Here is a 13,221-nt window from a genome sequence, read left to right as displayed (position 1 = left end):
GAGTCCGTTCTGGTCGTGGCTTTCATATCCCCAACAGACAGAGGAAGGCGCTTCCTCTTACCCGGCGGAATTAATTGAGGGGCATGGTGCGACGATTACGGCGGTTAAAACTCCCGACCATGTAGATCCCGGTCTCCATCAGCTCTCTAGCAGTAACGACCGTGCTAAACAGGCTATCACAGAATAGGCTGTGATTATATCCACAGAATGGCTGGACCAGCTCCATCGTAATTCTTTTCACCACACCTCGCTCCTGCCGTCTCCCATCAGTCCGATCCCGATATTTCACACCTAGGTACGGTGCAAAGTTAGCTATGTATGCAGTGGTGGAGTCGCACAGCTGCCATATCTTGAAACCGTCTCGATCAGGCTTATGCGGTAATCTCTGCTTAAATTTAGAACGGCCCTTAAATCGCACCATGCCCTCGTCGATGGAGATCTCTCTACCCATCTTATAATTATTTACGCACCGGTCAACTATGGGCTCCATCCATGGATTGATTTTATACAGGGGATCCTCCTGACACCGACGTCGGCGGCGTGCCTCATCAGGATCACGACGTGGATCGTTCTCTGGGTCTGCCAGATGAAAGTATCGCATAAGCTGCTGAAAGCGACTGCGGGTAATCACAGTAGAAATACCCTGGTTTCTCAGAAAGGGATCGCTAGACCAATAATCCTCCACTGATGATTTACGGTCGATACCCATACAGACTAAGACGCCAATGAACGCCTGCACCTCTCGGTAGTCAGCGTTACGCCAGTATTTATCTATTTTCCTAGCGATATGTCGCTGGTGGAATTTGGCGTATTTATTAGTCTCGTCCTTGGCCAATCTGATCAGTGTAGCTGGAATAAACTTAAAAAAGTAATCGAGCTCACGGGCGTGGCTGGGCAAGGTGAAAGTCGGTCCTCTCTCATGGTCAAAATCGGTCTCCTCAAATATATTAGCATCGGTAGTCTCCGACATACGCCAGACAGGAGGGGTGTCGTCCTCCGCCAACACAGCAGCAACGTCATCATCGTCGTCAGAGCTTGCCTCACCTACATACTGCCTGTCATAAAAGTCATCGTCCTCTGCCGCATCCTCGTCAACCTCCGAGTCGGACTCAGCGGTGATATCACCGTCGTCTGGGCGTCTGGGCCTGAACTCGCCCGTAGCGGCATCAAGGATCATATCTGGCTCAAAATCAGGTGGGCTATCCTGATAACGAACCCTCCGCACTATCTTTTTCGGCGGGGACATCGCAGCACACGAAACTATGGCAGGAGCGGGCTCGGCAGCCTCTGCTGATGACGAGGACTCAAGCTCTTTCGCACTGGGCACAGGAACCTCTCCTGACGCAGGATGAGGGCTCATAGTAGCAACAGGTGGTGTCTCTCCCGGAGCAGCCGGGGGAGAACCAATGGCATCAGCCGTCTCATTACTCACTGTCTCACTAGCAGCAGCAGACGTAGTCTGTGCAGGTGAAGTATCTCCCACAAGAGCAGATGTAGTCTCTGCAGGTGAAGTAGTCTCCCGGAGCAGCCGGGTGAGAACCACTGGCAACCGGTGACCCGTCATCATCCTCATCGGCAGAACGATCGCTCTTACGTTTACGCTTACCACTGGGTTTTTCAGCCGGAGATGGCTTCGCCTTACGGGAGCGTTTCTTGCCCGACTTCTTAGAACGTTTACTAGGGACATCACAACGATCGCTACCACTACCGCCCGGAGACTCTGCATCTTTGAGCTTCAGTCGTCTGCTCGCCTTCAGAAAACTTTTGCGGTCCGTCAAGCTCATGTCTGGAACAGTGTCGACAGACTAGCAGGTCCCTCCCTTTTAAAGCCACAGGGAAACAAAGCCCTGGACATGATTGGACGCAGGGGTGTTAATATATGCATCCACCTGTTATTATAATGGACCTACGGCAATCAGTCCACCAACCGGCGCTGACATTCCTACCCGTCATGTAAATTGCCTGTCCGCACCATTTGATATGCTAATAATACTCATTTGCGATGCAAATCCCTCGAGCACTTAGCATAACATAGTCAATGTCATTAGCATCTCAACTTGACATTCCGTCCAGCTGGGTACGTGGCATGCGCACCTGCCACCCAAGGACGTTGGCCCAAGCCCATGTTTAGTACGGGTGGGAAACCCGTCTCTTTAACCTCATGTCCCTTCTAAGTACGCCTGCGCAGGGCGTATTGTCATCCAAGTCGGTGACAAGCCAACCCGACAGATCGCCCATTAAGCAGTAATGGACTGGCCGTCTCGTTCTTGTACGGCAACGAACAGTGCTTCAGCGGCTTGTTTAGGTCATAACCGTCGCCTGCCAAGCGGCTTACCAAAATTGTCAACAGCTGTCTCGGCCTCGTCCGTTGGGCAAACATGGCTCCTTCAAATAACGTGGCCAGCACGTCTACGTCATCAGCGGTGATGACGACCCGTCATTGACGCCCGAGTGCGTAAAACTCGGAATATACCGACAGGTACCTCTACCTGAGTCGGTCATACTACGGTATAAACCAAACACAGGTCTGCCAACTCCCGTTAGACTCGGCCGTTAGCCGAACTTCACAGGGACAACATAGGCGTAACAAGTCGGTGAACAACGGTTCACGCACCTAACCACAGCCGCCAAGTCGGTGAACAATGGTATCAAATTTTGAGGCCATGTTCCTGAATGGCAAGGCTGAGGCGGTGTGTTTCGTTGCACGGCTTGAACGTCTAGAGCCAAGTGCAGCCGACAACGTCCGACATCTGAGTGGGTAGTCTTTTCGAGAAGGTAACAAGTCGGTTAAAAGCGGTGGTTACCCTTCACAAATGTCGCTCAAGTCCGTTCGGATCAGTTCCATGTCAGGGACTAATCAAGCCGAGTCCGTCAAATCCGTCCGCACTTCCCGTCAATCAGGACCAAGTCCGTGATTTTCGTCTCGCACCATTGGCAAAAAATTGCACCGCCAGCTGAGGCGGTCTTAGGCGGTTGCCTTCGAGAAAGCCGAGTCCGTCAAATCCGTCCGCACTTCCGTCAATCAGGACCAAGTCCGTGATTTTCGTCTCGCACCATTGGCAAAAAATTGCACCGCCAGCTGAGGCGGTCTTAGGCGGTTGCCTTACAGATTAGCGTTGCCGAGACGGTCAATTTCGGCCGCAATCTATGTAGTGCCTCAGAGCCAAGTTAACCCAAACTCCGCTAGAATACGTCAACGTGCTAACCTGCCAAGTACGCTACTCGTCCCCCCAAAAAAAACCAGTCCCCCACCGGGGTGGGGGACTGGCTGGGTAGCTTCCGCACCTTTCCCTGTCGTTGGACTCTCTGTGAACCCATTTCGAGAGCAAACGCCGTTCCTCGCCCAAAACCTGTCCTCAAACGACCCCTAGCGCGAGCAAGGGTTTGCTACACGTAGTTCCGTCGACTAGGCAGGAAAGGGGGTACCAAAAAGTAGCCCGATTTCCACCGCCTTGGCAGGATAACGGCCGTGGCTGCTCAGATTCTAGCTACACCGAATTTCAAGCGGATTTTCACCGACTTGGCAGGAAAAGGGTTAAACAAACATACGAATGCATGTTTTGACAAGTAAACAAAATTTTTACCTTCTTCAAATATAGACCTAACAGAAAATGTACCACATGTTAGGTGTGAGACCCCGTTTTTTATGTGAAACTTTCGATTGAAAATATGTGTCAACGAACCTGAGTCACTACCTTAATCAATATGATAAAGTCATCATTCTAATAAACATTTGAAGTTTTGTTAATTGCTTGTAGAATAATGAATAAAACTTTACATTTTACAGAATATAGCTGTGCAAACTCCTGTGACCCTTGTATGAAATATTCCTTTCATGTACTTTTCTATACCCTTCTCTCTACAAACAGGAGCATCAATGATCATACAGAGTCTTGTCCAAAATGGTCATATCACTTTGGAGTGTGGCAGCCTTTACACAGAAAAGGATAGAGAAGACTTTACTGCACAGCATGATCACTTTGACAACCAGTCTACAGTGGACAAAGATTCCTTCAGTTTGTCTGAGAGTCATCTGAATAATGATGAAAATAACTCACAGAATGCACTGGTACAGGTACGCAGTAATAAGAGCAAGGAGTGTGAAAGAGGTGATTGGAAAACAAGGCTTGTGAAGGATTGCCCATTGCAAATAGAAAAGTCTTATTTCTGTTCAGAAAGTGGGACGACATCAGTTTGGAAATGTGGACTAAATCGCAATATTGAAAGAGATAACAGACCACATGAATGCATGGATTGTGGTGAAACATTCACTCAAAAGGACAGTCTTAGGAAGCACAGACTGGTCCACTCAGGCCTCAGACAGTATGAATGCAAAGAGTGTGGTAAGACATTCACAAACAAGGCCCAGCTTAGTACACACAGTAAGGTCCATTCAGGCCTCGGACCATATGAATGCAAAGAATGTGGTAAGACATTCACAAACAAGGCCCAGCTTAGTAAACACAGTAAGGTCCATTCAGGCCTCAGACCGTATGAATGCAAAGAGTGTGGACAAGCATTTACACGAAAGGGTGTTCTTAGGCAGCACATATTGATCCATTTAGGTGTCAAACCATTTAAATGCAAAGAGTGTGGTAAGGCATTCACACGAAAGAGCAGTCTTATGACACACCAATTTAGCCACTCTGGTACAGGTGTCAGGAAGTATGAATGCAAGGAGTGTGGTAAAACATTCACAGTAAAGAGCCATCTTACTAGGCACAGACTGATCCATTTGGGTGTCAAACCTTATGAATGCAGAGAGTGTGGTAAGACATTCAGACAAAAGGTCAGTCTTGAAAGGCACAGTGTTGTCCATTCAAACCTCAGACCATATCTGTGTGAAGTATGTGGTAAAACATTCAAACTCAGAAACACCTATTTGAGGCACAGATTTACCCATTTAGGCCTCAGACCATATGAATGCAAAGAGTGTGACAAAACATTTGCACTTAAGGGCGATCTTATGAGGCACAGACTGATCCATTCAGGCCATAGACGGTATATATGCAAAGAGTGTGGTAAGACATTCACACAAAAGGCTTATCTTAGTAGGCACAGTGTGGTCCATTCAAACCTCAGACCATATAAATGTGAAGTATGTGGTAAAGCATTCAAAGATAAAGGCACTCTCAGGGAACATAGGTCGATCCATTTAGGCCTTGAACCCTATGAATGCAAAGAATGTGGAAAAGCATTTACACGGAAGGGAAGTCTTTTGACACACCAATTCAGCCACTCTCATGTACGTGTTGGCAGGTTTGAATGCAAGGAGTGTGGTAAAGCATTCACAATTAAGAGCAATCTTAGGAGGCATAGACTGATCCATACAGGTGTCAGACCATATGAATGCAAAGAGTGTGGTAAGACATTCATACAAAAGGGCAGTCTTGACAGGCACAGTGTGGTCCATTCAAACCTTGGACCATATGAATGCAAGGAGTGTGGTAAAACATTCACACAAAAGAGCAGTCTTAGCATGCACAGTGTGGTCCATTCAAAACTCAGACCGTATGAATGTGAAGTATGTGGTAAAACATTCAAAGATAGAAGCACTCTCAGGGGGCACAGGTTGATCCATTCAGGGCTCAGACCATTTGAATGCAAAGAGTGTGGAAAAGCATTTACACGGAAGGGCGATCTTAGGCAGCACAGACTGATCCATTCAGGTGTCAAACCATATGAATGTAAAGAGTGTGGTAAAACATTCACACAAAAGGGCAGTCTTACGGTGCACATTTTAGTCCATTCAAACCTCAGACCCTATGAATGTGAAATATGTGGTAATACGTTCAAAGATAGAAGCACTCTCAGGCAGCACAGGTTGATCCATTCAGGCCACAGACCATTTGAATGCAAAGAGTGTGGGAAAGCATTTACACGGAAGGACGTTCTTAGGCAGCACAGACTGATCCATTCAGGTGTCCAACCATATATTTAGTTCCAGAGACCAGCTCTGGAACTGTTAGTTTTTGCTCACTTTCTTTCTTTCTTTCTTTCTTTCTTTCTCCATTTCCGGTATTACTACCATAGAACAGGCCATACACAAATTTTACCTTCATTACCCAGAATGCATTGCGACACGCTTATGATGTCATCGCTCAGCTAGGACGGGTTTCACGGGCATTTCTTGTTTGTTTATTTATTTATTTTTTATTTTGCATTTCACAACTATCATATTGCCTTCAGCTTTTAATAATTCTAGCTTTCTTTCACTGTGTTTTTTGTTGCTTTTTGAGTTTTATTTTTCTCTAAATACTCGCCGTACGTGGCGCTATACTGTTACGTCATATGCCTTCCATATGGTTTAAACTCACGCTGGTTTTCGCCCGAGTGCTCATGGGTTGAATGAGATTAACACTGGCGCCGGATATGAACGCTTCTCTCACATAGGGAAAGACAAGTAGGCTTTGCGTAAGTTTACAAGCGCGGCTGGGCACATCGTGTGCCTAGGCGAGGTGGGTGTGCTCGAAAACGAAGATCAATGCACGTTTTGGATTCAAAATTGGCTGTTTTCGGCAGAGAAACTGCCCGCCGTATTTCTGAGGAGCCACCAGCGGTTTTTATCACAACTGGAAGTTGTGATATAGGGGTAGTTTCAACCGGTGTTAGATGTCGTCCATTTTCCGTAAACGACAAAAAGTCAAAAACTGCTGAACAGACTGCGTTGATATTCGGTACCAATATTCAGACTGGTTCCAAGGTTCAGATTCCGAAAAATGGAGCCAAACGGAGCGGCGGTTATATAGTTTTGGGAAATTTCTAACCCCGCTTTTTAACTAATTGATTTTAGAGGTCTTTCATATATGTAGTTTTGGATTGTACACCAATCCTGCATTGTGGACTGTTTTATGAGTTGTGGAACAGAAATGAGGTTTTGATGAATGTTAGAAATATGCAGGATGGCTGATTCGAAGTATAAAAGATTTCTATGCTCTTTTGGGCATCAAAAGCAATAAAAAAAAAACATATTTCATAGTTTAGATTCTCACTTTTGAGATGACCCTAGGCATTTGTTAAGCAAACATCCTTGAGTCAATATACAGACTTTGACATTCCAGAGATTAAGTATCCACGACCTCACATGTTACAGTCTTACTCTTTCACTACCATGGTATGGCCCAAACCCATTGTTGTCAATGATGAGTGTGGACCTGTCTACAGGAAATTGGGGTAAACAGGTTAGACAATGCCGTTACAAGTTGTAGGTTAGTTATCAAGGTAGCACCAGCATAGAGTCCTTAGCATCTGTCCATGTGTTCTCACAGGAAATTACAGGGAAAAAAAATTATTTGAGAAGTTTCTCTCCTTTAAATAGAAGTATATTACAATTTAAACCTGTCATGGATGGATTGCTCTCAAATGATCTGAAACACAGTTATTGCCCGTTAGCAACAAATCTATAGCAAGATTTATGTAAAGTTCATGAACTTACACAAGGTATTAGACAAAAGATGACCATAACTTTGCTACTTTTCAACATTTATTTCATTCAGATTTCCTCAGCTTAGTGTATAACTTTGTGATCTTAATTACTGTCAACTTAGCTTTACTAACTTATTCTAACCTCATTATTCTTACACTACTGTTATATCTTATAACCACAAAATTTCAAGAGATGCATATGATTGTCACTTAACAAACAATTTACAAATATGTCTTCTGCTTTTTTCTCCATATACATATACATGTTTCTTTTCTCATGATAATGGGCTTAAAATTGCTATGTGAAAAATAGTCTTTCAGCTATATGTTGCTCATTGACTTCGTGGTCTGTCTAATTCACAGTGAGTGGGGTTGCTGATAAATGCCTATAATACTAGGCGGTCATTATGTCCAAGCGCCATTGGCTGTATTTTTTAACATAATGGCCATAGGTCATTATCACAACTGGAAGTTGTGATATAGGGTTAGCTTCAACCGGTGTCGAACAGTGTCCATTTTCCATAAACGACAAAAAGTCAAAAACCGCTGAACAGACTGCACAGATATTCAGACCAGTTCCAAGGTTCCGATTCCGAAAAATGGAGCCAAACGGATCAGCAGTTAGATATTTTGGGGAAATTTCTAACCCCCCCCCCTTTTAACTAATTCAGGGTTCGTACGCTCCTGGAAAGTCCTGGAATTTAATACCACTCCTGGAAAGTCCTGGAAACACCTGGAAAATCAAAATTTACTCCTGGAAAACTCCTGGAAAATCGCTAGTTACGATTGCACACGGTCGAGAACGGCCTGATCGTAAGGGCGAACGTCAAACAGTATAATTGTCGAACATCAAAATTGCAAAAATGCGAAAAGATGTTTTGCGACAGGTGGGGAGCCCTCCCGAGACAAAATTTGGAAAGCGTAGTAGTGTTTCTTATAATGTCGTAAAGGGGTACCCTTGTACTAGCGTGGGCGAGACCATGTTGTGTATTCCATTATCCACGGTTTTGCACGCACGTACAGTGACATCGAAGTATGCATGAGTAGGTTGTGGAGGGACCGTGTTGAAATTTAAAGCTTGTTCGGGTCATCAGACACAGCAATGCCTTCTGCAAAGTGTTTATTCAGCGATCATTGGTTGAAACAGCCTGAGTACATAGGATGGCTTGAGCGGGCGCAAGATAAATCTGGGCAAGATGCAAACTTTGTGAAAAGACTTTCGATGTATCGAAAAGCCTAGCACTGTGTATGATGCTCCATCTTCCCGTGGCTCGCCATTTGCTACATTCATGCGAGATATTGCCGGCCTTTGTGTCCTTCACCGTGCATCACCAGCAAACTAATGGTTTAGGACGTCATGCAAACAGTTCTTTTTTGCCGTCTGTGAGCGGTTGAGTGATTCGGGTAAGCATAGATTGGAATCGAGTTGATTTTGGCCGAAAGTAGTTAGAAAAGTAGTTTTTCGTGTGCGGTCCAAATTGGGACCGCATGTCTATGGACCTTAGCAGGGCTGTAGTGGGAGGCTTTATAATGCAGGGAACACACAGCATCATACGCGGGGCTATGAAAAGCCATGCTATAGCTAAAGGAGCAAAACATCAAGCTCTGGTAGGAAAAAAACAGGAGCAAGTAAATAAAAATTTAATGATTTCTTTGCCCGATCTTCATCAAATGTAAAGTCATCGACTAATTCTAAGCCTTCCCTGAGTTTATCTTCCCTGACACCACACTCGCAACTCGCAACTGTCTCAGTCGTCAGCGATGTTATTCAAGATGTCGTCACCGTCAAAACCTGTCAACTCGTCATTGACTGCATTTGTCAGCAAAATGATGTCTTATGGGCTGAAGTTTTATGGACAATGAAAACATTAGAAACAATTAGTGTATGATTCTTATTAATATTGCAAGCTTTATCACGCAAACACTCCTGGAAAATGGCATTTTTCAACCACAAATACTCCTGGAAAATGGCAAAAAAACTCCTGGAAAGTCCTGGAATTTTGATTTACTTGAAGTGTATGAACCCTGTAATTGATTTTAGGGGTCTTTCATATATGTAGTTTTGGAATGTACACCAATCCTGCATTGTGGACTATTTAATGAGTTGTGGAACAGAAATGAGGTTTTGATGAATGTTAGAAATATGCAGGATGGCTGATTTAAAGTATCAGAGATTTTCATGCGCTTTTGGTAATAAAATTGATAAAAAACAACATATTTAATGTTTTAGATTTCTCACATTTGTTATGACCCTTAACATTACAGACTTGATGACATAACTAGCTGCTGGACCTGTTTACTGGCGCATTGATTTAAAGACAAAGATCGTTTTATTTTGTGATAAGGACGTGTGATTTCGTAAAACATAGTCTATAAGCCTGGAAATGTAATTTTGGCGAATATTGTTTACCCCACTGACAAACAGTGTGGTTTGAAAATGGCTGGAATTCGCTACTTCGGGACATTGTTTTGTGTGTGCATTTGGATAAAAAACGTGTATGGTGTGATCAATCCGTTCAGTGAGAGAACAAAGGACTATTACAACAGCACACAAATGAACCGCAGACCAACTTTGATAAGCCCCTATCACTTTTCCTCCAATCTTCCAATATCCCTTGGAAAACTCCGAGGTACTTGAGTCAGAAAACATACTGTGCCTGCTGTGCTATCTCCATTCGATCTCCCTATGCAAGCTTCTGCATGGATCAAACCATTTTGAGCCAGTTTACAGCTATGGCTGTTTGATATTAGTGTATCCATCGAAGCTCATGGCACACTTGTTATATATTACACAACAATGGGACACTGGAGGTCCCGAGACAGTATGTATGTGTGTATGTATGTATGTATGTATGTATGTACGTACGTACAGAGTATGTCCGTCAACATCAAAAACACGCAAACCACTGCACGTTTGAGCTTGGTATTTGGTGTGTGGATGCATCCTGGGCTATAGATGGGATTTTGTTCAAATGAAGTCTGCATTGCCAAAATTATGCAAATGAGCTTACAAAATGTGAAAATGGTCAAGAATTAATAACTCTAGAACCGCTGTTTTGATTGCTTTGAAAATTTGTGTGCAAGTACCTTAGGTGAACCTTATACACTTTTATGAATATTGTGAAGATATTCTTGTTTTTCCCGGTTTAAATATTTCTTGAATAGACCAATTCAAACTGAATGTGAGCACACTGTCCTTGACGGTATTTTTTACAAAATACTACCTGCTTGATTTTTTAATACTGTTCAGTGTTTATATATTGAATAAAATTTGTTTACAGTGAAAATCCATACTTGTCCCATGTCACTTTTTCCCCAGCTGTCAGCTACAAATACCAGGTGGCTATTCTTTAACATTTGAAGTGCAGGCAAAATCAACAACTTCTCCTCTATGTCAGTATGTACAGCTAACCCATTCAAACTCCTATATTGGCAAGAGTATATGTGCCAGTGAAAACTCTTCTTATAGGTTTGAGATTGCCTGTCTTTGAGTTGGTCTGTATGTATATGATATGATTGTGTGGGTGTGTGTACATGTACTGACAAACTCCAAACCCGCAGCACCTACCCATTCAGTATTTCATGTACAGGTGTACCCAGAGATAGAGTAGTTTCACAATGTGCCAGTTGTGATCAAGTGCCATTGGCGCTATTTTTTCTATATCAGTCTGCAGGGCTGTGGTGGGAGGCCATTTAACGCCGGTAACACACAGCCCTGCCATGCAGAGCTATAGGCATAGCATAGTGAACTGTCTGTCACTGCATCGGCATGCGTTGGCTGCACGTAAAAGTAACTCAACTTTCCAAGATCAAACGGTCAGTATCTTGTGAAAACAGCGACATAGCAATGAAAATTGTTTTAGTCAGTGGTAAAAACTCTTAACAGATGAAGCGTTAATTGCTTTTAATCAAATGAAAATGCATGTGGCCTCGGTTTTCAAGTTCAACGGCCTAGCTCCGATGTCTCCTCTTGTCTGATATACATTTCCGTGCGTTGTCGCCCCCGTATGTATCTGCTGCATTTTTACCGTACATGTAGGCATTACGGACCTGTTCAAGTATGCTGCCACGGAAGTGCCCAGCGGCATTTGTAATCTGTGTACTGTAATTCCCTGGACTGCCTTGCTTTTAGTTGTATTCTGTTGTTACCGCTATCAGCCCTCACTATAGGTACGTGCTTGCATATTAAAATCCCAAGCACTCTTTCAATCTCCATCACACATTCTCTTTTCTTCCGCTGCTCTGGTCTCTGGAACTTCGCTTTTGCTAGCAAATGATTTCTAGTTCATCCTGTATTTAAATGATATATTTGGCAATTTTAAGTGTGGCTCATTAGGCTTTACAGACAATCTAAAGTTTTTAAGATAATACATAGTGTGAATGACTATTCAATGTTATGAGAGGATATCAATTACTTGTCCACATGGTCTGAGAAAGGGAAGCTGTACCTCAATTATACCAAGTATGTAGTACTTCATCTTTCTGTAGAAAAGATTTCCAATTGACAGCGTTTACAATATAGATGCACACAATTTGGAGACATATTATACCGGTAGTTACAGTGATCTGGGGTTGACAATAGACACTAAGTTAACTTTTTCAACTCACGTTGTTTCCATTATCACTGATGCTCTAAGACTACTTGGCATGCTAAAAAGTTTTGGCAAAATTTTGTCAATGGATAATTTGCTCATAGTTTAAAACCATTCGTCAGAACTAAACTAGAGTATGCCTCAGTTGTTTGGAACAGTATTGACAAAGTGTTCTCAGACAAGCTAGAAGCTGTACAGTGCAACTTTGTTAAACATTTGTGTTACCTTTTAAAAGTATGATTTGATGATTATTCATATGTTTCATATTAAATTTTCCAATGCTGTCTACAAGGCACATTTACTTTGACCTTTTTTTTTACTCAAATCAATTAATGCCCTTCTTGATTGCCAACCAGTTTTCAATTTACACATTCCAAGGCGATCAACTAGACAGAAAAGGACATTTCATGAACTTGGTGGTAGAGTGCAATTTACCAGCAATTCATTTTTAAATCACATTCAAATGCTATTTAATAGTTTTTATCAATGTCTGCCAATTTTTAATATTTCTGCTTCAAGGTTTAAAATACAGGCTGAAAGCTTTTACTTTTGATTTTATTCTTTGTCCTCATTGTGTGTTTTTATTGTAATTAATTTTCTTGTCTGTAACAACATATTAGGCCTATATGTTTTTTTACCAAAATCATCCTGTAATTGTGGATGTATATAGTTGTAATGTATCATATCTGTGTTGGCGTTTGAAATAACTTAATAAATGAATGCAAAGCGTGCGGTGAGACATTCACATGTAAGGGAAATCTTACCATGCACATTTTGTTCCATTCAAACCTCAGAGCATATGAATGTGAAATTCAGGCCTAAGACTTGAAGAATGCTAAGACACATTCAAACAAGAGGGCTATTTAAAGATTCACCAATTGAGCCACACTGGTGTCAGACAATAAAAATGGATTGAATGTGATATTTTGTTTTAAGAACTCTTTTGTTGAAATGTATACAGTGTTTAAATGCTTGCTGACCTGTTAAGAGAATTTGTTTTTATGAAGTTACCAAACAAAAATATATGCAAAGGGAAGAAAAATGTACAGTTAATAAGAAACTCCTTAGTCAGTGATTTTCTGGTAATTCAGTCATATATTATTATTTAGTATTGATGTCCGTATTTCAAACATCATGATGATGCCATTGTTTAGTTATTGCCCTATTTTAGCTACTATCGTCCATAAAAGCTATTGGAAATGGG

At 42.6% G+C, this 13,221-nt stretch overlaps 1 protein-coding gene across 1 annotated transcript in view; it reads left to right on the top strand.

Annotated features, from left to right (window-relative positions):
* Positions 1-13,221, top strand: part of LOC139122970 (zinc finger protein 493-like) — a 35,088-nt gene extending 21,867 nt beyond the window's left edge. The window contains exon 3 of the mRNA XM_070688897.1: positions 3,870-13,221. Within this exon, the coding sequence (XP_070544998.1) occupies positions 3,870-5,941 (2,072 nt within the window). The 3' untranslated portion in view covers positions 5,942-13,221. The remainder of the gene's footprint in view (positions 1-3,869) is intronic.

Source organism: Ptychodera flava, chromosome 2 (genome assembly GCF_041260155.1).
Source record: "Ptychodera flava strain L36383 chromosome 2, AS_Pfla_20210202, whole genome shotgun sequence".
NCBI lineage: Eukaryota > Metazoa > Hemichordata > Enteropneusta > Ptychoderidae > Ptychodera > Ptychodera flava.
Note: the sequence above shows the minus strand (reverse complement) of the source record. Positions and strands in the feature narration are given on the sequence as shown.